The 24,969-nt window shown below is 40.9% G+C and overlaps 1 protein-coding gene across 4 annotated transcripts in view; it reads right to left on the minus strand.

Moving 5' to 3' along the window:
• Positions 1–24,969, minus strand: part of ARNT2 (aryl hydrocarbon receptor nuclear translocator 2) — a 99,449-nt gene that overhangs the window by 37,079 nt on the left and 37,401 nt on the right. For all 4 annotated transcript variants that reach the window (XM_027688295.1, XM_027688297.1, XM_027688294.1 and 1 more), the window contains 4 exons: positions 23,829–24,042; positions 5,280–5,382; positions 3,272–3,337; positions 2,710–2,795 (listed from right to left, as the gene is read on the minus strand). In XM_027688295.1, the coding sequence (XP_027544096.1) occupies positions 2,710–2,795; positions 3,272–3,337; positions 5,280–5,382; positions 23,829–24,042 (469 nt within the window). The remainder of the gene's footprint in view (positions 1–2,709; positions 2,796–3,271; positions 3,338–5,279; positions 5,383–23,828; positions 24,043–24,969) is intronic.

Genomic DNA, 24,969 nt, shown 5'->3' on the forward strand with positions numbered 1-24,969 from the left:
CCACACTGCATGCTTTGAGAGAAAAGGATCTGGAGTTTATATTAGAGTGCCCACTTGGCAATTGAAAAATAAATGAAAATTGTCTTTTCCACAGATGAATTTTTAAACAGCTGTGATTTAGCACAAGCCCATTTATTTCAAAGAATCCAGAGATGATGCAAAGCCCAGGGCTTGCTGCTCTCTGATTTGAACAAATATAATTTTATTACAGGGTAGAAAGGCCTTAGCAAATTCCATTACTGCTGCAGTTATTTCATTTGCTTTGCAGATTATACACTTCAGAATTACCACAGGAAAAGAGAAGAAATGCAGCATGTTACCACTTATTTACCTAAAATATAGGGGAAAAATTCAGCCCATGGATATTCCCACTCAACTCTGAAAGTCAATGAATGCATGACAATCACCAGCACAAAGCAGAGAAGACTGGGAGGGCAAATAAACACTCAGGAAAAAGGCCCCAATTTTCAGCACTATGTGCCCTGAAAAAGGCACTCAGTCATGACTAATATGAGTAAAAATTTGGATGGTAACATAAAAGACCACTGAAATTCCACACAAGGCCATCAAAATCGAAAACATCCCTTAGGATTGTGCTATAGCTTGGAGAAATTAACATTGTGGAGGAGCACTGGGATATCATAAGGGAGCACCATGTGACTTTGAGGAGTGGAGTAATAGAAATGGGCTGAAATCCAACATTACTAAATGCATAAGCATGCACTTGGGGACTAATAACAGTCATAAGCTACAGCAACAGAAATGGGATGGAACTTGGTATTACTAATTGAAACATCACACAATTCAAAGCAAGAAGATCTGCAGCTGACAACTGAGGAAAAGGCAGGCTGGTACATATATCAGGTGACTGAGGATGCCAGCAGGATGCACTACACAGAAGAGAAGGATGCTGTGTCATACACTGTCAGTCAAGACAGGAGATATTGTTTGCATTATACACCACTACAATCTCATCTGAAACAAGAGTGTATAGTGCCAGTGACCTGCATTTTGGGAAGTGAAAAAACAAACAAGTGCAGAGAAAAGTCACAAGGATAAAGAGAATGCATTGTGAGAATGGAGAGTAGAAGTGGGCTGGATTATCTGTGCTAAGTCCAGGCTGTCAGGATATGATCTCCTTCTGGAAATGCACCAGAACACTGGAGAGAGACAGAGACACAAGGCAGGAAAACTCCCACTTGACCTTCAGTGAAATAAAAGCTTCCCATAAAATAACGAGGACTGAAAATTAAAGAGATTGTTAGGCATGGGAAAGCAGTGAGGTTTTGGAAGAGTTGGAGACAGGGAAAACATCTCACTAACGTAAACTGGAACTTACAATGTGATTGATACCTGGCCACTGGGCACTCAAAGATCCAGAAGGTCCTTTTAATCCCATGCTCCTGCACTGCACACCTGCTGTCCTGCAGAAATGGTGGCTGAAGGGCACACACTGCCAACGTCATAACCTAGTGCACGTTCATGCATCTGCAGCTCTGCACTAGCAACATACACCCCTGAAGTGTTAGATCTCTTTAAACATCCCATAACATGCAGCAAGCTTCTCATTCAAGCTAAGCAAGGAGCTGAAAGAAATCTTATTTGACCTGCACATTCCTGAAGAGACATCCTGTATCTCACGGTTGAATTCAATTATGTTTGGAATTACCAACAGAAAAGTTAATTTCTTTGTGGAAGAAAACAAAACAGAAAAAACCTGCCACTTTCAGAGCACCACAGTGCTCTCACTCTTGAGATAGAAGTGAAACTGGAATATTTTCACTCCTATTAAATCCCATTAGCAACAGGAGGGGAAGTTTTCCTCTGCTTCCCAAACTGCAATTCAGCAGAAATCCAACAAGAAATTCACATCTGCATGCTGGTGTTTGCACCCCAGTGCACAGACTTGGTACAAACCACCTCTCAGCACTCATCATCTCTGGATAAATGTGATTTATGGCTGTGGTACACGACCGCAAAAGGGCAGGACAGCTCCTGGTTTGATTCATGCCAGCAGCACTGTCACATTGCAAACAGCCTCTACAACTCCTGCAAACGCCAAGGTCAAATAACCCTGCTCATAACCATGTCTGGATGAGCTCCTCTGTCTCCTCTTTGAATTTTTCAAAGGTAAATACTCCCATATGTAATACTGAGTTCCAGTAGGTAAATGTTTTTCTCTGTAGTTCAAAGCAATATGCCAAGACTTATTCCCAAGAAAACAGCCTCAAACCAGAATTTATCACAAATACTGAACATTCTCAAGTAACATCATCACTGTGAAGACCCATGTGCCTAAACTGGAATTACACATTTTCATACACAGGTGCTTGCAATTCAGTACTTAAATGTAAAGTATTAGCTGGTGTTTTCTAGACGTACACATGCTTTGCATCCACCTTCTTCAAATCAGACCATTTTTATGTTGGTTTATGAGGTTGAAAACTTTTGTTCTCAGCTGCTGGAATCCTGCATTACTGACAATTCCTACAGTTGCTCTGGGCCAATGAAATTGAGAAGGGAAAAACGGGGATGCCCTGAGTAAATAACAACAACTGATTTCTTGTTATCAAGAGCTTCTCAAGATGAGCTTTAATCGGTGACCCCACTAAAACTCACCCTGTTTTTCTAGAAGCAAAGAAAGCTGAGCCAGGTTTTCAGCTGTCAATGACAGTGTGGTGCACATCACCTTCCATGAGAGACACTCACCTGCTGGTGGCCACGCCTTGATATAGCCAGTGCAATGGACAACAGCATACTGTGCTTCTCCTTCTTTCACTGGGCCAAGGCCATTCCTAAATGAACATGAAACACAAAAATATCATGTTGACTGACATGCAGAATAGCTTTGTGCTTTTAAACTATGACAGTTAATGACTTACTGGTATTTGTAAGTTACGTTGGAAACAACCAAGTGTCAACCTAGAGTTCTGTGCACTGTCAGCTCCGTTAAGTTGCTATTCAAGCTTTACCTGTCTTGCATAATATTTCTCCCAAGAAAGATACTGAAGCTTAATTCAGAGATGGAGCTGGTTAAGACAAAGAATTTGAGTGGCATGTGCAAAAAGATTTTGTCTGCAAAAAGGCCCAGTGACTCCAGCACAGCTGAATTTAGTGGTGAGCTCTCCTCTCCCCAGCCCCAGGGCTGTTTTATGCTGTGTGCTAATGCAGGTGTTTGTTCAGGCAGCACTCCTGGAGAGAGCACGAGCAATCCCATTTGCCACTGAGCTAATGGCAACTAACTAGTTTGTGGTAAAATAAATAAGAGTACCTGTATCTTTTTCTCATGGTGGTTATTCTGTTCAGAGGTAAATGATCCAGAGGAGCATTTCCACACCTAAAAGTAAATTAATAGTTTATAGGACTCAAATATAAATATAAATATACATGATGAAAATGCACTTTCAGATCTTTATTAGCATATATAAGTAGACAATAATGGATACTTATTTCTGACAAAAAGTTGCAGATTCATGTTTTCTTAGAATGTGCTGCTTCCGCAGGCTGAGCTTTTTAGGTGTGCTACAAATATTTTCTCTATTTTAGAGAAGAGACTAGAAAAAGATTCCCTTCTGCAGTCCCTCAACCTAAAAACTATTTGAAATTGATATTCCAAAGGTGGCTAAAGAATACACACTCTCCAAAATACCACAAAGCCAGGGTGAAAGCTGGAGAAGAACATAAGTCAGGACACCAAATATCCACACAAACCAATCTCAGTTTTCCAGTAGTTCCCCTGGACAGAGCATTTTGACTGCCATACCCCAGCTACAATGTCAACAGATATTAAACTAATGTTTGCAAGATCAAACTATGTACACTGTCAAGAAACTTTAACGCTTATTCACGTGTATTTTGTGATATTTCTAACCATGCCTAAGCGTATAATTTCAAAAATCCATTTGAAGCTGAGTAAATAGTTTGAAGGGTAAATGCAGTTCATTTTCAAAGGGAAAAGGAATAACAACAATGAAAGAAGCAATCACAAGGAAAGTTCACATTATTTGAGGTTCATCCTTCCCAGAAGGTATTTTTTAATTCCCTTTTTTTTTTCTTTTCAGTCATTGCCAAGGAGAAGGAATGAACAATTAAAATAAGATTTAGAATTAGAAAACAATGGGGCTACTGGCACGTGTACAATCACTCTGGTGCACTGGAGTTTACAGAAACAGGGTGCTAGGAAATAACTGCAATGTGAATTGTTTTGAAAGCTGGGGAACAACTGCAAACAGGACATTAGGCCTGGTTTTCTGTGTACAAAAAAGTCCTCCTAACACCATCAGTGTGTGCAGCTTGGAGGAAGAAACAGCAAAGTTCCCAGCTCTTCCTAACTGAATTTCTTTCCTCCCAGTTAAGGAGGAAAAAGTGCTCTAGGTGTTCTATCTGTGAAGTCTGATCTTGCAAGCATAAAGTGTATAAACACCTTACAATGACACCTAAGAGCCAGACATTCGGTCTCCTCACATAATGAAGAAAATTCACCAAAAAACCAAAGTATAGGTATCTGTACTTTAATATGTCAAATATTTTGCTTTGTGCTTTTCGCTCTCTGACAAATTTTGCATTTGCTGTTTTCAGCAGATGCAATTATGTACTTTCCCCTCTTAACCACACAGACAGAAATTTATTGCAATAGCAACGGGCATTTTAGCCTGTTAGCACCTAAAACAACAGAAGTCCTCATGAGCCCCGATGAAAAGCACTGGGCAGGCAAATATCTTTAAAGAAGCCCAAGCATTGCAGGAGGGGTTGGAACATTGCAAATTAAAAACCCTCTAACAATTACTCATTTATCTAGTATCAGCCAGCTGACATCTGGTAATTCATACCAGGCTTAGGTTAATTCCTACATAGCTGGCAAGTTTGCAACTGAATTCCTGTTTATCTTCAAGATTCTTTTAATATTATTGGTTTGCTGAAAAAATACACAGAGTTGGGCTTCCATTACTCTTGCGAAAGCTTTGTTCCTAAAGTATTGATTCAAACAACTTAACTGGAAGAGACAATGGCTAACATTCCAGGGGTGAAGTGGTCATGAAGTTCTCTGAAAAAAGCATCCTAAACCCCACACTGATAAGAATAACTACAACACACAAACAAGGTGCTGTTTTGTCATTAATTGTAAAGGAAGACAGGTTTCAGTTTTCCTCCAATTCCAAAAGCAAGCATTCAAGAAATGCTTCATGGGAGTGTCATTACAGCTTTGGCTTTTAAGTAAGGTCTGAAGTCTAATCCGAGGCAGGACTGGAACCATCATGGAATCCAAGGTAAATGCATACCTCATCCTGCAAATGAAAGAGCGCCTGGATCCCATGCACATTCTCATTGAGGACTGCTGACCCTCTTTCTTTACTGTTCCAGTCTTCAAGTCCAGGATTCGTCCTAGAAATGCCAGGGAGAGCAACTGGTGTTCAGTGCATAAATTTAATTCCATTTACTAGAAACTAAGATAACAAGAAGTTCATAAGCTGAATGCCATTAGCCCAGTTAGGGGAAAAAAATACCAACAAAAAGTCTTGATCCTGGTCTCAGAGGGGAGGATCAGTTATGTGCTGGCTTAACTAACCATTTCAGCAAGGCTGACTCTGAGTCACAACAGTGACGGCTCTTCTCTTGGTTGGCCCAAGACCAACTTCCAAGGCAGAGTCAAATGTCTGGAGGCAGACAAGACAATGACAGCAGGCATAGCTTTTGACTTGATTCGCTCCACTCTTTACCAGAACTGTGGAGAAAGCGACTTGTATCGTTCCCCTGACAGCTGCTCTCTTTCCCTGTGCTTGTGCCTATCCAGAAGCTCCCACCAAAGCACCACCTCACACAGCCAGAGCTGTCGTGATGGTGAGAAGCACATAAGACCAAACTTTTCTCCTGGATAACGAGATACATCACTTGTGGCAGGGCCCTTTCATAGTTGATGAAAACCTGACAAGTCAGAGTATTTTTGAAGTTAATTTTCAGCTGGACCAGTGAGAGGATCTGACTCACCAAACAGACACACGAGTCCATGCAAGGTCCATGTCCAGACCCTGCTGACTACAAACCTCAGAATCACACACCAGAGGCACAGCACTGAAAAGTGCAGACAGCTACCAAGTCGTCAAGAGGGACCACTGAGCTGGCACTCCTATGGTAAGTTGGAGGAGGTCTTTAGTAAAAAACAGGGGGTAACAAATTAATTTTTTCATTCAAAACAGAAGGCAGTGGTTATTACAGATAGGTTCAGATCTGTGACTGCAGGGTACTAGTTATCACCTAGAATCCTTCTGTTTATCACCAAAGATCTAACAAAATGGACTTCTGCATCTACAGTGCAGTTGATAACAAATAACAGATGAGTATAAAATCTTGCACAGACTAGAAATGAATCACTGGCCCAGGTCCATGATGCTACAAGGCTGGAGGCAGCCACAAAAGTGACAGTGGGCAAGAGAAATGCAGTGCAACAGCTGCTGGGCAATTAAATGACAGCCACCAGTGCTGACGACATCAGGCCATGAGCAAACCTACATGCTTAAGGTGGGTATCTTTCAATAACAAACTACATAAGCCTAAGTCTTTACTGTGATATAACTAGCCAAGTTTACAGCAATGTAAGATACCATACTCTGTCTGTACTGTAGAAATCATGCAGAATACATTCAGTCTCCTCAACAGACTGAATTAAAAGTCTCTGTCCAAAAATTAAGTTATGAAATAACTACTGCCAAACACCAATTTCAGAATTACTTTACCCTTAAATATTTACTTCCATCCATGAATGAGAATAAAATAATTATGTAATAGTTTAAAGATTAAAGTTTTAGCTAAAGAACTAGGCAGCAGCATTTTACTCTTAAAGTATACTCCAGATAACTCCGTCTGGAGGAAAGCCATCCTTGTCAACAGGTCATTTGGTGTGTCTCCAAGGTGTATCTTGGACAGTTAAGAAGTTAACAAGTCTGGGAACAATTCCTAAAGATGCTTCAATTCAGAGCACTGTGCTGTATATCAGTAGTGGTCTATAATTCAGGTGTGAGATGGGATGAAATCATACCACCATATTTCCCAGCTCAGTTATGTTGACCCTATGATTTAGGATGGATCTGAAGTTCAAACACACTTCCTTTCCCTGCATTGAAGTCTGTCTCTCTGTCTTATTTTGTATAGTCAAAGCCACAGTCTATTTCCCCATCCCCTCAAATAATCACACAATTTAGAAAAATAAAGTATCATCAGGCAGAAGGCAAACTGATTCACAAGTGAGGGCAATACATGACAAAGCAAAAGAAGATAGAACACATGTGCAGGACCCAATGGCTGTCCATGTAAGCATGCCAGTCAAATCAAATCAGTGAAAGCATTTTTCTCTTTGGACACAATAAGTTTGTCATACACATAAACAAAAGTTGTTTTCTGTGAACTTTTTTTTCCATTCCAATATAAATTCTTGAAGAGACACTAATATTAATCAAAAAGCAGTGACAGTAAATGTAACTCAAACAGCTAACAGGAATTTCTCTGGTTCTATCATCCAAGAACATCTACTAAAAAAATCAAAAAGGATGCTTCACAATTACGTGGCCACTAAGTCTAGAATTGCTGACACATGTTCCTTTGGCATGTGTGGAACCCCCAACAACAAAAGACAGAGTTTTTAAATTTAGCTTTTTGTTTGGCAATGTCTTAGAAATATGTACCAGATAACAAACAGAAGTCTAAATTTTGCCCTGACTTACAAAATCACTGCAGGGGGTATGTGGGAGTATGAGTCAGAGAAATGTTTGGTGTACAGATATTACGACAAAGCTCTCTCAGCAGCTTGTTTCAATAGTCCATCATGCATGTGTTAACCTTGCAGAGCTTTAACAATATACTGCAGATTTTGACAAAGAGAAAGCAGTTTGTGTCTCATCTGGTACTAGAAACTTATGATAAAATTGTATCAAAAAGAGAATTACAGATCAACAGACTAAGTAAAGCAAAACAGCATAAATCGCATCTCAGCGTCACACAGGCAGCTCAGTTCAAGGAGGTGGCATGCCCTGATGATAGCTCTGTCACAGAACCATAAAATATTCTTATCTCTGTGTTCCTGCATCCTCCATGATAAATGCTCATTTAAGTTTCTCCACAGGATGCACATGAAGTGCATCTGATGTTAAAGTTCACAATTATGTTCTTATTAATAAGAAATATTCCAGGATGCTCTGACAACTTCTGTTAACTGAACAGTGCATGCGTGTATTTTTTTAATTTCTTCTAGTTTCTTCAGTAGAAGAGTTTAACATCCCAGTGCCACCACCAGCTGGACCCCTTATGAGCTTCCCCATTAACTGGTAATTGCATGTAGTTCATTTTCACGTTAAACTTTTCTCCTCTCCAGCTCCAGACACAACTGTGGGATACAGCAAAGTGCAGGAGCACTGCTGTGACTGACACTGCTGTCTTATTGCCACTTACAGCAGCTGCACAACTTGGAGGAAACCAGAGTTTGCTCGGCTGCAAAGGAGAAAGCAAACAAATGAGCACAATGCTTGTAAAACCAGCACATAAATCTCTACGGTTGGTCTGGGTATAATTGATAATTTGTTGAAATCTCCCCACTACAGCTCCCATCCAGAAGGCAGTGTTGCTTCAACCTGTAATAAAACCAGTTGTCCTCAGAGCAGGAACCTGCTGTGTGATCCAGGAACCTGATGTCAGCTGTCGTGACAGGAAAGGGCTGTCAGAGGGGACCACAGAGGTGAGGACAATGAGCAAGTGATTAATTATTTGGATAAAATTAGAGAAGCCATATAAAACTCTTCCCCCTAAAGAGGTAAGTTGGTAGCAGATTCAAGGAATGAGGATACATGCCAGAAACATTCCCTGCAGGGTGTTTTCAAAGATGCTCTAAAACCACTCTCATGATGGTCAGGGGGACAAATGTTCACATTGGCACTGATATGTCCCTTGCGTGTGCAAACAGTGACCGGATTAGGCACAAACCTTCCCCTTTTGGACCTCCAATTGCGACTGTGAATGTTCAAACACGTTTTCTGTGCTTCCAATGTTTGAGATGAACCTAAGCCAAGGATTGGCCTGGGCCTACTGAAGTTCATGGGGTTTCAAATCTGGGAGTTTGGCTCAAATCCACTTTTACACAATAGCACCAGCCTGTTAGAAAATTTGTTACTCCGCATTTATGCACCGCATGCTAAGGTTTATAGCCTCGTAATCAAACACAGTCTGTCCTTTGTTACTTTTTTCATTTCTTTCTCTTTTTTTTTGGTGGATTCAAAACTTCCCATAAACTTCAACACCTAATTCCATCACAAATGCTTTCTCTGCTGGAGTTCTAGTTCTAAGAATCCTTCAATCTGTAACCAGAAGGAAGGGTTGCTACATAAGGACATTCTTCTGCAAAAATTTCAGTGCAAATTGAAATGACTGCCTCTAAAAACAGGCATATGGTGCTCACAGCCAGTTTGCAGCATGGAAACACCCAGTTACAGAGATGGGATGAAATTTGCTTTGGCCTCGTGCACAAAAATACTATTGGCAAAGTACAAGATACAATTTTCCATTTCCCTCTAACTCATGAGTACATGGACTGCTGTCCTGCACGGAATCTTGGACCTGATAAGGAAACAGTCTGAATGAATATATGGAGTCTCACCTTGCCCTCAATATATTCAGCAACCCAGCAAATCTCATTCTCTAGATGATAATGTCTTGCCTTACAAAGAACAAGTTAGATATTTCATAATTCTTCTCAGTCACCAGATTGTCCACATATTTCTTTCCAGTCAAAATAAAATAAAGGATAAACTAAGTTTGGTTTGGACAAGATAACAAAAGATGACTTTGTGCTCATCAAAAATACTCCACAGGTTGCTCAAGGAAGACAAACAGAACACAGGAATACTGAACCCAAAAATCCTTATGAAAACTAAAAACATCTTTATCTTACTATAAAACCGGAAAAAGCAAGACAGGGATGCAGGAAAACAAGAGGAAATAATTAAAAATAAAGCAATGGTCAAGGTACTGTTGCTTCTGAACACAGCTTCAAATGCAAGCTCACCCTCAAACTGAAGGGTCAGACAACAAAGGACTTCTATGGTGATGTTCTATTAGTACATTAAGTCTTTATAAATTAGTGGCAAAGATCAGCTGAAAAATGACTGTTCTCAACTAAAACAGTTTGTAGAGAATCAAGATACAGGTCACTGCTTGGGACAAACAATCAAGTTCAAGAAAACAAGGTGAAACTTTTTTAAGCTTTCATTTATCAGTTCACATCTGTGCACTGACTAGAGCTGAACATTCAGCTCTACACTGACTGAGGTGCTCAGCTGACAGAGTCCCTCTTGAAAGCAACAGAGATATTATGAATACATGAAGAAAATGTCTGCAATAAGATTAAATAGCCTACATTTGATCAACTTATGTTAAATTACTCTTGATAAGCTTATGACAGAGCGATTATTCTGCATTAATTCAACAATAAACCAAAAATCTTTACAAATGTACAGCCTTAAAACTGTAAGGATACAACTTTATCTCATGTTCAATGCAGCTCAGCAAGTGCTTTAAGCTCTATTAAGTTTAATAAGTATATATCCACCCTGTGGATCCCAATTTAAAATGTTATAGATGATGATATAAGAATACATTAAGAATCACAATTGCAACGCAAACAACTTTCAGGAACTCACATTTACATAAACTAGAAGAAGTTTACAATATACAAATAAGACAATATACACATTAAAAAACCCAAAACACCAAAAGAACCATGGGCAGTCTTTCTTTCAGCATTTTGGGGTTTATTATTTACATAAAGGCAACGCTCATAAATGCAAAGACCTATCTACCACACACATACAGACTGGAGTACACAGTCTCTGTCCTGAAAGCCCGTCCCCGCCCTACAAATATCAAGGTATTTACTGGAGGGTTGGTGAGACTGAGAGCAACTGCCAGAGCTCGGAAATAGGCTGCAGGCCATGCGAGTATCCTCTGTAAACAGGAAAAAAGAGCATCCATTCAGCATCACACCAGCACATATGTGGAGTGAATCCACCAAACAACACAACACTAACAAAACTGTACCAATAAAAAGTGCATGTCTCTGCCCCCTCATTGAAAAGAAAACAAACACATGAGGAATAGAAACAGTCTGAACACTCAAAACAACAGATGAGCTTAAGACCATCCTAACTTAAAATTACAGACTAAGGGCAGAACCACATTATTGGCACCAGTTACCCTGTGCACCTACAACCAGCACTGATTTTACAGCGGGACTCTCTTGATTACATCAAGGTTACAGCGCAGATCCCACAGGCAATGCCCACCCAAAACCTGTTGTTTATTGTAACGCCACTCCTTCATATTTGCTGATTAGTTAATGGTCTTTTAAATCTCTGACAAAAAAGACACCAATTCTTGAACATTTAAAACGCATTGAGAGGCCACGAAGAATGCACAGTTCTTGAAATTAAGAGCCTGATGAGGTTGTTTTCCCTGGACAAATTTGCTAACTCGTGATGCTCATCTCGTTCACAAACAAGCCCAGCGTGCAGACACTGGCACTCCCCACAACACTCCTTCCCCAGCACCAGACACAGCACCACAACGTGGGACTGTGGCCAGGGATTGGGATGATGCAGAGCAGATGGGCTTGGAACAGGCAGCAGGCTCTGCTCTTTCACACTTTGGATTCATGTACGTACAGTTTTAATTCACATGTGGAAAGGGTCTGTTCTCCAGACTGTCTCCCCTGTGGTGCAGGAGCTCCTGGGTTCTGCCTGGAAGGTGTCTGGTAGCACAAGTCACCACTTACTGGTATCACAGCCTTTACAGACCACAATCACAACTCCAATCCCTGGTTTATGGGGAAGTCAGGACATGGCACAAGGTGAGGGGAGAGGGATGAAAACAACAGTGGATGTGTTCCTATTATGTGGAGATGGTTCATGCAATTTAAATCTTTCCTGATATCAAAATCATGATCCTATCAGATCTTTCAAGGCCAGTAGGACTTTGAGGGATGTAGCACTGACGATGGGAACAAGGTCTTCCCATGCAGACTTCCCTCTCTTGCTTCCAGCTGGTCTGATTGTACAGAAAGGATGGGACCTACCCACATTGGACTGAACCCTACGAGCCTGCTGTACAGCAAGACATTTATACCTCTCTCCTCTGCCATACAGGATTTTGTGTCCTGGCTCAACTTCTCCAGAAGAACAAAGCCATGGGGACATTGTTATACTAATATTCCTTGAGAATACAGTACAACTGTAAAATCAGTCAGCTTCACACAGCCTGGAACAACATCAGGGACCACACAGGACTTCCCAGCTGTCGTTATACTGCACACACACCAAACAAGAAGCTTGCAGGATGGCAGGGATAAAATGCAGCTGATCTTGCTCCAAAGCTGGCAGTGCCTTCCACCCAAAGCTTATGAGACTGCCCAGGCTGGGGATTCCCTGCTCTCATGTGCTTGTTTTGTCCTGCAGCAGGAGGCAGCACCACAGCCCCACCCCATTGCACATAGCACCACATTGCAAAGCACTGCTAGTACACTGATAAATAAATGTATCAGTATACAAAATAAATAACTGGCTCTGGGCACATATTTGCTGTTGGCAGACATTACAGCAACTTTCAGGGGACTTCTACACTTTCAGTTTTATTTGAAAGATGAGGACACTGAAGCCCCAAGGAATGATTTCTCCTGTCTGTGGTCAGTCAGCAGCAGAGGTGCAGCTACAAACAGGGTCCAAGCTCATGAGTTCTCAACACACTGTAGCTGTAGATAAAAATACTCAATAATATAATGTACACTGATTTTTAGAAAGTCCGTGTAAATTTCACAACAACTATATAATTATCAGGGCATAATCAGCTTAAATTTATGCTTTAAAAAGAAGACTATAGGCTGGGCATCTTATTTATCTTTCTTTATATACAGCGATATATCAGTATAGAACCTGAAACAAATTAGCCCAAATAAGGAAAAGAAATTTCACTTGAATCAAACACTCCACTGTCACAATGCTATCTAGAAGCAGGATGTGCTCTCTGTTTCTCACTTTTCCTTCTGCACTCATGAAAAAATTGAAGGGATGCCATCCACAGGGCCCTTGACAGGCTTGAGATGTGGGCCCAGGCAAACCTCATTAAGTTGACAAGGCCAAGTGCAATTGCACCTGGGTGGGGGCAATCCCAAACACAGACTGGGAGGAGAGTGGATTGAGAGCAGCACTGAGGAGAACCTGAGGGGCTGGTTTACAAGCTCAACTTGACTCGGCCACGTGCACTCACAGCCCAGAAAAGCAGACGTGTCCTGGGCTGCATCCAAGGCAGAGTGGCCAGCAGGTCAAGGGAGGGGATTCTCCCCCTCTACTCCATTCTCCTGAGACCCCATTTGGGAGTGCTGCGTCCAGTTCTGGGGACTCCAACACAAGAACGACATGGACCTGTGGGAGCAAGTGCAGAGGAGGCCACAAAAATGACCAGAGGGCAGAAACAATTCTGCTATGGAGACAGGCTGAGAGAGTTGGGGTTGTTCACTCTGGAGAAGAGAAGCCTCAGGGGCACCTTAGAGCCCCTTCCAGTATCTAAAGAGATCCTACCAGATAGATGGAGAGAGACTTTTTACAAGAGCATGGAGTGAAAGGATAAGGTGGAACATTTTTAAGCTGAAGGAGGGCAGGTCTAGATTAGATATAAGAAAGAAATTCTTTACTATGAGGGTGGTGAAACACTGGCACAGGTTGTCCCATCCTGGGGCAGACATCCCGTCCCTGGAAGTGTTCAAGGCCAGGCTGGATAGAGATTTGAGCAACCTGGTCTAGTGGAAGATGTTCCTGCCCACAGCAAGGAGGTTGGAACTAAATGATCCTTAAGGTCTTTCCAACCAAAACTATTCCATGATTATAAATATAAACCATCAAAGCTCAGTCTCCTCACTAGTCTAGCTTCTCAGGGGGATTATTTGAACCTCTCTAAATATGTTAAGGTTTACATCATCTAATTGCAAAAGGCGTTGTATAAGCATTAGAGTCAAGTTATGACATTCTTACAATAGAATGAAGAGTTGATCCAATCAACAGCAAAGTTAAAAAAAAATAAAAGAACTAGTAATGCAATAGAAATGCAGCTATTTTTAAATATCTGTCTATCCCCTACTTACCAACTGGAGACACTGACCCACAAAGGGAGAATTGAAAAGCTTTCTCACCCCCTCTTGTTTCTCAATAAGAAACCCCTCATGTTACACAGCTGTTTGCTTAATACAACTTGTTATTATAAAAGCTCACAAGACCAAAAGGTCTCTGCTGTGCCTGCCTTCATGTTTGACTAACCAGTCTGCATCATGTCATTCTCCACAGTGCTGGGCAAATATGCATCATTTTAATTAAATTAAAAAGGAAACTATGTGCTCTTTTGAGCCTTGCTATTGAGTTAATTTTAAGGGACTATCTGAAGGGATAGTGTTACAGATCACATGCATGCTGATGGACCTGGAAAAACTGGACATTGAAAAAGCAAGCAAATAATTCAAAGCATATGTTGAAAGTTAAGTTATAACACCAAAAAAAACAACCAAAAAACCAACCCATAAAACATTTTAAGAACTAAATGTATTTTGAACTCTCGAGAATGGTTACCTTATGTATGGGAAACATTCAGTGTACTAATGAAAATAGTTTATAGAAGCCCATATATATGTAAGCTCTCCCTAGACATAAACACACAGCATCTATCTCTGTTTCCAGTTCCCTACCTGTAAAATGGGGCAATGATCCTTTCTTTTTTCATCTTTGCATAGTTCATTTAAACCTTAGCAGCAGCAGCAGCTTTATTGTGCTATAGGTTCATACAAGCCCTGACAGCCACACTCTGATCTTTGCAGGTACTTTCAGGCTCAGTCCTTAAACAAATACACACGACAAAGCTCGTGGTTCAATGAGCTGGGCAGCTGGGGTAGCACTTCTGTTACAAACACCATATCAGATGTCTTTGGAGGAAAGACTGAGCTGGAGAAAACTATCATACAAAGGCCTGCCTGTGATCCAAGATACAAATGGCTCCTCAAAAGACAGTCAGACTTTCTGTAACTAGAAAAAGGATGTAAAACCCCAGAAACTCCAAAGCACCATCAGCAGATACTCCCAGGACAGGACAGCTATCCAAAATAACACTGAAATACGTAATTGATTCTTTTGCCATTCACAGCTGCATAATAAATCAATATATAAAGGTTGTAAGTAGCTTTTAAATTAACCTATTTGTTTCACTTGAATGCTCAGTAGGAAGCTTTACTGAAAAACCCTTCTGCCAAAAAAGCTTCAGCTCCTGGCATTCCGTATTATTTGTACTTCATTATCAAACTCAAATAACTGGGATTTATGCTTATTAGTAAACACTAGTATTGTCTGGTTCTGAAATCTGGCTGTGGTGACACACCACGGAATAGTCCATTAGAGGAAATAAATCATGACCACAAGATGACTTTGTAAGATGTTTTGCTGTGGACAGAATGAAATTTAAACACATGAGAGGGAAAGAGAGAGAGAAGAAAAAGGCCCAAGGATGTTGTCTGGCTGTTTTTACAGGCTACTTCTCCAGCTCAATTAAAATAAGGTTTGTGAGGCAAAACATCATTGTAAGTTTTAATTCTCTTTCTGAAGACTCGAGACACTTAGAAATCACATGCAAAAGTCTCCACACTATGAAAATACGAAGAAGAGTGTTTGATGACAAGTTCAGATTTAAGGCGCTACAACAAAACAGATCAAACCACAGAAAACTGCCAGTGGGCCACGTTCCCACTCTGGTTATGTGCTGCCACACAGGAGGCTTTTCCCTCCCTGCAGCTCCGTGCAGGGTATCAGTGAGGAGCAAGTGAGTGCTGTGGTCTCAACAGGCTGGTGGAAAGCCAGGGAAGGATCAAAGACTGTGGAATTCGTGCCTCTGCTCTCTCAGTATTATGAAACAGTTGAGCCTCAGGTAAGGACAGAGAGATGACAGCAGCGTGGGGTAAAACAATTATTCCCCTTTTGAAGCAAGTGGGTGGAATACTACCACACACACGAGGCACTCCTCCTCCCTGTGCCTCCCCAGGCTGTTGCTACAACTCATCACGTAATAATAAAATATTTTAGTGCATCGTATTAACTTCATTGAGACAACACAACATTCAGATGAGGCTAAAGGAAAAGCTCCTGCTCCACAGGGCAGATGTTAAGGCTAATACTGCACCCTCCCAGCATCTGTGGAGTTGCCATCAAAGAAGAGAAACACCTAAGATTTACAGAGGGTTGCAAGGGCCAGTGCCAAAACTTTCCAAGAGGCACACTTGGACTGCTTTGTTGGCGATGTGTTAACCAAAGAAGTTGGTCGAGTATTTGTAAAACACTGGCATTTTTCAAAGGGGTTAAAAAAAATATCATCAGCTTCACATATCTCATCGTGTTTAACTAAACAGAGCAGGTTGAATAAATATTGAACATTAAAAAAGTACCCACCACCCTTGAAACCCAGCAACTGAAAATGATCCAGTCCAACATCTGTGACAACAGACCAAAGTACGTGGCAGTTTCCAAGTGAGAAACTGAAGACTGAAAGAAACAGCGACCGCAAAACCCACTTGCACATGTATGTCCAAACACCTGAAAATTCACCCTAAAAGCATTCCCTAATGCTAATCAGGTGTAATAAGTTTGCCTCAGAGTACAAGGCTAAAACTGCTTCCTTATTTTGGTAAAAGCATGTACTGACCTCTTTAAATCACCATCATAATTACCAAAGTAATTTTAAAAAAATGCAACTTATTATCACTGGTTTTCCTTCCAGCACTTTCCACCCAAATGGAATGTGTCAGCAGCCGGGATACTACTGGGTCACTGTGTTTGTGTAGGAGTTGCTTTTTGAACTGTTTTACACATAGCTGGCTTCTCCCAACATTTGGGATTTTTTTTCCCTCCAGAAACAGTCCTAGAGACCAAAGGAAAACAAAATTCTCTTGGAATGTTTGAGAGATTAAATGTACCATACATTTAAAATAAGACCATTTGAAAGTACCAATTTTTTGAGAGCAGACTGGGTTTTTCTTATTTCTGCAATATTGTCTAGTGTGTGACAGGGCAGGAATGACACTCTTAAGATGCTGTACAGTCACAGGTTCCCTGTTTCTGCTCCTAAGTACTTACTGCACTAATTCATTTCCTTGCAAACAGAATGGGGATTGAGGAAGCAGAACATTCATTTCCTCCATTCTACATTTAAGAAACCTGTCAGATGAACAGACTAAAGCTGAAAATCCACGAACTCCTATGCTTGGCACTGCCCAAGTTCAAAGGCCATATGTGGCTGGCACTGTGACTTTCCTGCTATGGGAACAAACAGTCCACAAAAATGTGGGCAGATTTTTTGCTTTGGAACAATAGCACAGCAACGGGCTGGTGTGTGTAGAAAGTCTCACCTCTGAAACATCCTCTTCACTCTCCGCAATGCCAGTGGGACCACAATAACTTTACTGAAAAACAGGTATCACATGATGATTTGGCAGCTGTCAACAACAAGCCAAATCTCTTCCAAGATTTCACACTTAAAAGATGCCTTGCCAAAACTGGCTTTTTCTACAGTAAAAACAGACCGAAACTTGAAATATTCTGTTCACAATTACTTCTATATATTCTATACATGGCAGTATGTTTCAGGAATTGTTCCCTCTTTTTTTCAGGGCAACTACAGTGTTGAAGCTTCTGTTTTCCAAAATCTCTATTCCCTTCCACTGCAGGTGCAATGATCCTGGCACAGCTGTCTCCAGCCTCCACTCTCCTAAGGAATAAAATGGGGGCCATGTGGGTCCGTGTGTGTGGGTAGGTGGAAAATCCCATAAAATATTGAGTCAAGTCTCAGACAGTTCTGCAGAGACATAAAAGAATTCAGGACATCTCATATCACGTCTATGGAAACTTTCTCTCCTCCCCATCCCACCAGCTTTGCTCCATGTTGTTTACTGGATGTCTGTTCATCTTCATCCTACAGGTTGTGCTGCTTCATGGACATTCCATTAAGAGGAACCATTGTTTTATCCTGGGATACAAAGCACAAGTAGCTATTAATCTCTCTATAAACAAAATATTATACAACTCATTCCCTACCTGCCCAGAAGGCAACTGTCTTACTGGGTCAGTCATCCTGTGCTAAGATGGTAAAATTGAAAATACTGAGATCTGGTTTTAATTCTTTGTTCTCTTACTTCCTAAGCTGCTGGGCTGGGCACGTTTCAGAGGCAGATGGTTCTTTAGGGTTCATGTACTTAAAAGAGCTCACAGACAGAAGTAAAAACAATAATAAAGAAATCAAGTGCTGTCAGTTGAAACCGCCCTTTACACGCAGAGTACCTTTCTGATGCATAAACCTCTGACAAATGTGCTCTTCAGAACCAAAGGCTAGAGAACAAAGTCCCAAAGGAGCTTTATGACAGCTCCTTGTTTCGTTGACTGTCTCAGCAAGGACACACTTCTCTGAAAAAAGAGTTTGGTTTTTTTTCCTTCATTTTTTTCAAGGAGCGTTAAGAGCTCTGGGTAGAAAAGCATCAATCTTTGACAAGTATCTTAACGTCTACAAAAGACACAGGGAAGACAGAGCTTCTGACAATATATTATTGGTATAAAATTTTTGGCACAAAAGCCTACAACAGAATAGACTTTTTTACCATTTTTTTTTTAATAAATAGGCTGATCCAACTTTTAAGTGGATGTGGAGAAGCTAATAATGTGGCTTGCTAATATAGTGCAGAAGTCACCCCATTAATTGTTTTGATAATATATTACTTTTCCATTAGACATGAGTTTTACTGTTACTGATGATGACATTTAAGGCATGACAGAATTATATTTGCCAGGGCTGAGTTTCTGGTCATGCCTCAAGTCGGTCTTCGAATTTCTTTTGAGAATTTTACATGTGAAGCCAAATAGGAGTCTCATCCAGCTCTTCTCTGTATCAGCTGGAGTTCTAAATAATTCATGGAAAGTCAGAGTTCAAATCACATTTGCATTCACTTGGCTGGCTGTCAATATGAGAACCACCCCCTCTCTTCTAAGAAAGATCATGCAGAAATCAGAGTTGGAAAACTGACATGGGAGTATAAGGCAGCTCACAGCATAAAAATCATGTGCCGATTTTCAGGAAGAGTATCTGTTGTAGAGAGAAGTTATCCCTAATCTTCTCTTTCACGTAGTTATCTACCATTTGTTGAGCACTTCCCATCTGTTCAGTGCTGTGGAAAGCTTTACTTTGCTTCTCCACTGGTGAGCTACTGGTCTCTGGCGCTGCCCTCTTTCAAGTTGAACATCATTTTTCTCATTTTTACAGACAATTTGACTCTATCTACAACATCTGCATTTTGTGGCTGTGTCTACAAACTGCTTGGTAACAGAGCTTTGCAGCTGGACAGAAAACTGCATGTGGTGAAATCATCACTGCAAGACAACACATTATTTGAAGGTTCTGCAAGACAGGTTCCCCAATCCAAATCTCTGCTTGTATAACATGGAGTGATGTTTTCATAACATACACAAACCACAGCAAATTGTCATAAAATGCTCTTTTCTTCTCAAAAGGTACCTATCAGCTCATTTTTTTCTGTGGTCAGTCACCATTTCCATCATAAAGTTCTACTTTTTTGCACTTATAACATATGGCAATAAAAGATCATGCCAAGACTAAACTTGGCATACAAGTTCTGTCCAGAAGTAACCTCAATTAATCTTTTTCAGCTAGCAAGTGAAGTGACTTAGTCATCTTTAAATCAGTTGAAAATGAAAGCTGTAAAAGTTCTGGTTCTAACAATTTTCTTGCAGTCATGGGTCCACACTTTCAGCACCTCTTAACTGTTCAGCTGAAGCAGTTTGCAAGGACACCTCCTGAACCCAGATGTCCTGAGGCGGCTTTGTGCCACGCATATGCTGCTCCCTGCCTTGCCCTAGCATAGAGAGTGAGGCTGAAGGCAGATGTTATAGCTCGATTTCTACATGCTGTCCTGCCTGGAGCTCAGAATTGAAGATAACCTCAGAGTTGAAGGTAACAAACTTGGGTGTTTCCCATTTGCACCACTGGAGATGATGGGTGCAAGAACAGGGATCTCACAGCCTTGACAAGCACATCTCAGACATATCAGAGAATCACTTGGGAGTATTTCCAGGCAACCATACAAAGATGTCTATATTCATCACTCTACTCTTTCATTAACTGCTTATGGAGAACTAGATTTGTAGAAATCAGTCTTGCAAAGTGCTCTGGAACACTGTATTTTAACAGGACAGTCTACTACAATACTTGCTCAGACATTTTTTTACAAGTAAATGTAGCAGAGGAATTCCTCAAAAGCGTTGTTTCTCTGCACTTCAATCTAAGTTCTGTCTCTTCTGTGCACCAATTAGAGATTTCATGTCTGTTTAGAGGCTTTCACTTGCACCGGGACTGAGCCTGCATCTGAACCCAACATCTACCAAGTTCCATCAGTGCATCCTAAGGGTAAAGAGGTCTTTGCTAATGGATCCTCCTGTGGGATCTGATCTTCATCCATATTTAAAGTCATTTGTTTTGCCATCTGTGTATTTCCAAGAACAAAGAGGAAAAATGAATTATCACTTTGCATATCTGCCCCATTCTGATTAATCAGGCACATGACGCATGTAAAGACTTTTTGGGAGTACTATTTGTTGCTATCATCAAGCCTCAGCTGCTCTTTTTTCTAGAGCATTTCAAACCTTGCATACACTTCACAGTTCAGCTTTCCTGTTGCTACAATGTGTTAGCAATTAACATACAACAAACAAGCAGTCAATTGTTCCATTTCCAGGGAATAAAATCTCCAAGGGCATAAAATGAAATAGAAACTATGCATCCTTCCCCATGATCCTAAGAGTTTAAAAAAGAGCAAGCAATTAAGTCCCCAAACACACTATGTGGTTGAGGCCATAGTTAAACAGCCACTTCAATCTGACATAAATTTTTATGACTCCTGAAGTCCTGTCTTCTCCTTATCCTTAACTATTCACTTCCCACTTCTCCTTGGTGTTAGCACTCTTCAGAATTCAAGAACCCCCATGATAAGGTGGGCCAGAGAGCTGTCTCTACCAAAACCAAGGGTTTTTAGCTTGGTTTAGCTTTCAGCTGGGCCAGCCCCTTGATGTGACTCATTGTAGTACCACACAGATGCCAAGGGAGAGGGTGAGATGAGGTGAGGATTGCATAAGCTGTGTGACTGCCAAAGAAATGCTCATGTGAGCACAGCCCCAGTCCCAGTCTTACTCCTGGGGGCAGAAATGTGAGCAGGAGCCTCCTTCCTCCACAGACTTGTTCTCTGTCGCTCCCCTTTGGCAGTGGCAGCCTCCCAAGTCCTCAGGGTCTGCAGTGGCTTCTCTGGGTAGCAGGATTGCTAAGAGGTGCTGGGAAAATCCCAGCAATACAGCACTAATGATCAGCACTTGTAACAAGACAAATATAACCAAAGGACACTGCTCCAATCTGCTGCAAGGCATGTGAAGTTTCTCCTTTGTCAAGATGCTGTCACTGCTTCCCCAGATCAAGGGCTGAAGGAGAAGGTTACAGGGTTGAGAAAATGGACCCTGAGAAGATGAGGAAGAGAGCAAAATTAAAAATAATGACATATTGTTACACTTCCATTTGAAAATCTTTTCCCTAAGCAGATCCTGTCCTCCACAGCCAGAGGTCACTAAAAGATGAGGATTTTCCTGCTGCCTGAAGTGAATTTTGAGCAGGAAAAACGTCAAATGCAGCTGACTGGCTAGTGGTTTCCATCTCTTTCAAACTCTGCATTGCCCTTTGTTCTGCATGAAACATGACTTTGAAAAGCCCAGGGAAACTTGGGGGCTGCCTAAATGGTTTAATAAACACTGACTTAAAGGAAGTGCATTTGCCTACTTGACTTCTTTTAAAATGTCTCTAAGGCACACATTATTTCAGGTCAGCGCAATACTTCAGTTAGTACCTGTTACAAAGCAGCTGCTCTCAGTATGATCTGTGTTACAAGAAGAAAAGTGCAACTGAATGCACTCTAGAATCACCTTTCTCCCAGAAAGGTATCTCAAAGGAGCAAGAGTTAAGTGCTGAAGTCCTGCTGCATGCTGTTTATAAACAAACAGAGGCTGGACTGACAGCCCTTACAGAAGACTGCTTCTCTTACTTAATGGTACCTTATGGAATTAAGGAAATACAAGTTTAATATAATAAATCTAGAGCTTTCTGTTTATCTATATGCTCCACAGACTGACAGAACTACTAGTATAGCTGGTGTACTTCACCAGCCACATCTTTAAAACAGAACTACTCAAAAAGTTAAACAGGCAACCCTGCTTTCCTGACACTGGGAAAATGTTCAGCTGTCCGTGTACACCAGATTTATAGGTCTCCTGTGTCAATCTGACAACTCCAAAAGACTCAGGCAGGGAAAAGATTTAGCTCTATAAATACTATTGATCTCTTTCCACTGGCTACAGATGAATTTAGTGTAAAAGAAAAGCACATAGCTAAGGCTGGAAAAATACAGAGTTGGGTTTTCAGAAGTGCTCTGCATCTGTCTAGTCCTGCTCTAGTTTGAGCAGGTTAAGTCCCATAACTCAGCACTTTTGGAAGTCAAAACATGACTTCAATGAGGCTTCTTGGAGGAAGATGGTATGTACACTAAGATGTATTACAGGCTACAGAAAAAAACCAGAGGTTGTGCTCCTTTGCAAGTCTCGTGGTACGAAACTTGCCCTGCACAGGTTTCCCTAACTGTTCACTTGGTTTTGATCCATCTGGATTTTCACCACAGAATTTTGCTTTGAGCTTACAATGTGAATACATGAAAGTTCTGCCAAAACCACATCACATTCAAACCACAGGAAATCATGAATTTGGCACCGTTTTGACATGGAAGCTGTAAACAGTGTGCAGGTTCACTCAAAAGTGGATCACTGTTCTTTGAGTTATGAAACACAACAAAACTTCCAGCAAACCAGGTCAGAATTCTTAACTACTAAAGCAAAGAGAAAATATGTGACTTTTGCATGGATCAGGATTTTGTTAAATATTATCCCCTAGATTTTTTCCTTTCGCTATAAACATAATATGTGGATAATAAAAGGAGAAGTTGGGTTCCCTCCTTTCCAAGTTTGAGTTAAACCAGGATTTAGCTAATTCTCATAGCTATAACATACACATGTCCTATTAAAAACGAGGTAGTTTCCTACTGGCAGCTTTGAGCATGATGTAAAAGCCAGAGTTATAGTGGACATATGAATATGGTTTAGTTTTATGTGCAACATGATAGGTAATCAACTTACAGCTAACTTACTCCACTGCTATAGGAGCAAGCCTCCCATTTAAAATCCACTGCATTTTCAGTTGCCAAACGTTGGATTTTTTCCCCAGTTAGCAAACCACAAGAAACTTTTACAAAAATGGAAAAGTCTAAAGTATGATTTTTGATTTCAAATCAAACACTGCCCTAAAGAAACATGTATTTGTAAAGAAGTCACAAGTTCATAAAATGAAAACAACCTAGATTTCCAGACCAAGCCTGAGAACAATCCAGATTCCAAACCAGAAATCTGAATGCAGACCTATGTGAAGGTGGTTTGACTGAAGTCAAACAAAAAGGGAGCAAAATGTAGTCACACAAAAGAAGACATATTACTGCACTACCTGCAAGAAAACAGCTTAAACTTGCTGAATTTCATTTTTACCAGATTTTTAAACCAGGTATTCTGAATGTCAGGAAAAACTCTGCAGGGATCCATAACACACAGAACCACACATCACACGTATCTGACCTGTCATTGAGTTTTCAGATGTACACAGTTGCTCTCGCAGCTTTTCCACGTCATCTGGGTGAACCTGCTCATACAAAGTGCTGCCAAACCACTCAGACTGAGGCTGGTTCAGCACAGGAGTCACAGAATCTGATACGTAGATCACTCTCCCCGTCTCAGCTGCAACTACAAACAGGAACCCATCTGCAGCCTCCAGGATAAGATGTTTCAGTTCCTTCCAAAGAAAGGATTTGATTAGAATGCCAGCATGAAAAGGGAATTAAATAAAACATCTGTCCCTGTCAAAGAACATTGTTTTCTTGCGATCTTATTAGCTGATCAAAACCTAGAGAGAAATTTGCACTGTAGTGCTGATGTAAAAACACAACCAAACTCGTAGCAAGGCATAAACTGTCGATCTTAGTAACAAACAACACTTTGTTTTCCTTTATTGCCTTTCATCTGGTGATCATCTGGTGTACTTTAGGAAAATCAAGCAACTAATACTCACTGCATATTGCATGATAGGCATCTAACATTATATACATATCAAAAAAAAAAAGATATTTCAGAGTACAAACAGAAGAAATTAACAGCTGTAACTCATATAGCAAATTCATTCCTTAATTAAATGTCCTGAATAACTTAATTGGAAAGAAACCAACAAGACTTTCTAGTTTGGTTTCCCCTGGCCCTTCTCAGGATGGGCTCCATTTGTAAATTAAACAGTCACTGGATAAAAGAAAGAAAGTGCAATGGGAACAAAGAAGGAATCCCCAGCTTCCTCTTCCATTAGGGGGCCTGAGCCACAATACAAGAAGGTTGTACCACTTCTTGCTTTCATTTTCCAGTCTGTGCATATTAAGCCTCAGAGATCCAAAGGGTCTGAAGCAACCCTGTCTTTGTCCTTTTCTTTACATGGTCCTTTGCTCATCATCCTGGGTGATTCTGTCCTGAGACACCCACACATCCACCAGAGATGCAGCACCCAGAGCCCTGAACCCACTTGGAGGCACAGTCCCTCCAGAAACACACCTCAGGAAAGCCAGAATAACTAGAGACATGAGAACTGAGAGGTCAGCAGCAGCTGCTGTCTCTCTAATAAAAAGAAGCATTGCCTCTGGCCATAACTTACATGTGTAAGTGCTTAAATCGTTTCAGC

The sequence above is a fragment of the Neopelma chrysocephalum genome, unplaced genomic scaffold (assembly GCF_003984885.1).
Source record: "Neopelma chrysocephalum unplaced genomic scaffold, ASM398488v2 Primary Assembly neopelma1_75, whole genome shotgun sequence".
NCBI classification, from domain to species: domain Eukaryota; kingdom Metazoa; phylum Chordata; class Aves; order Passeriformes; family Pipridae; genus Neopelma; species Neopelma chrysocephalum.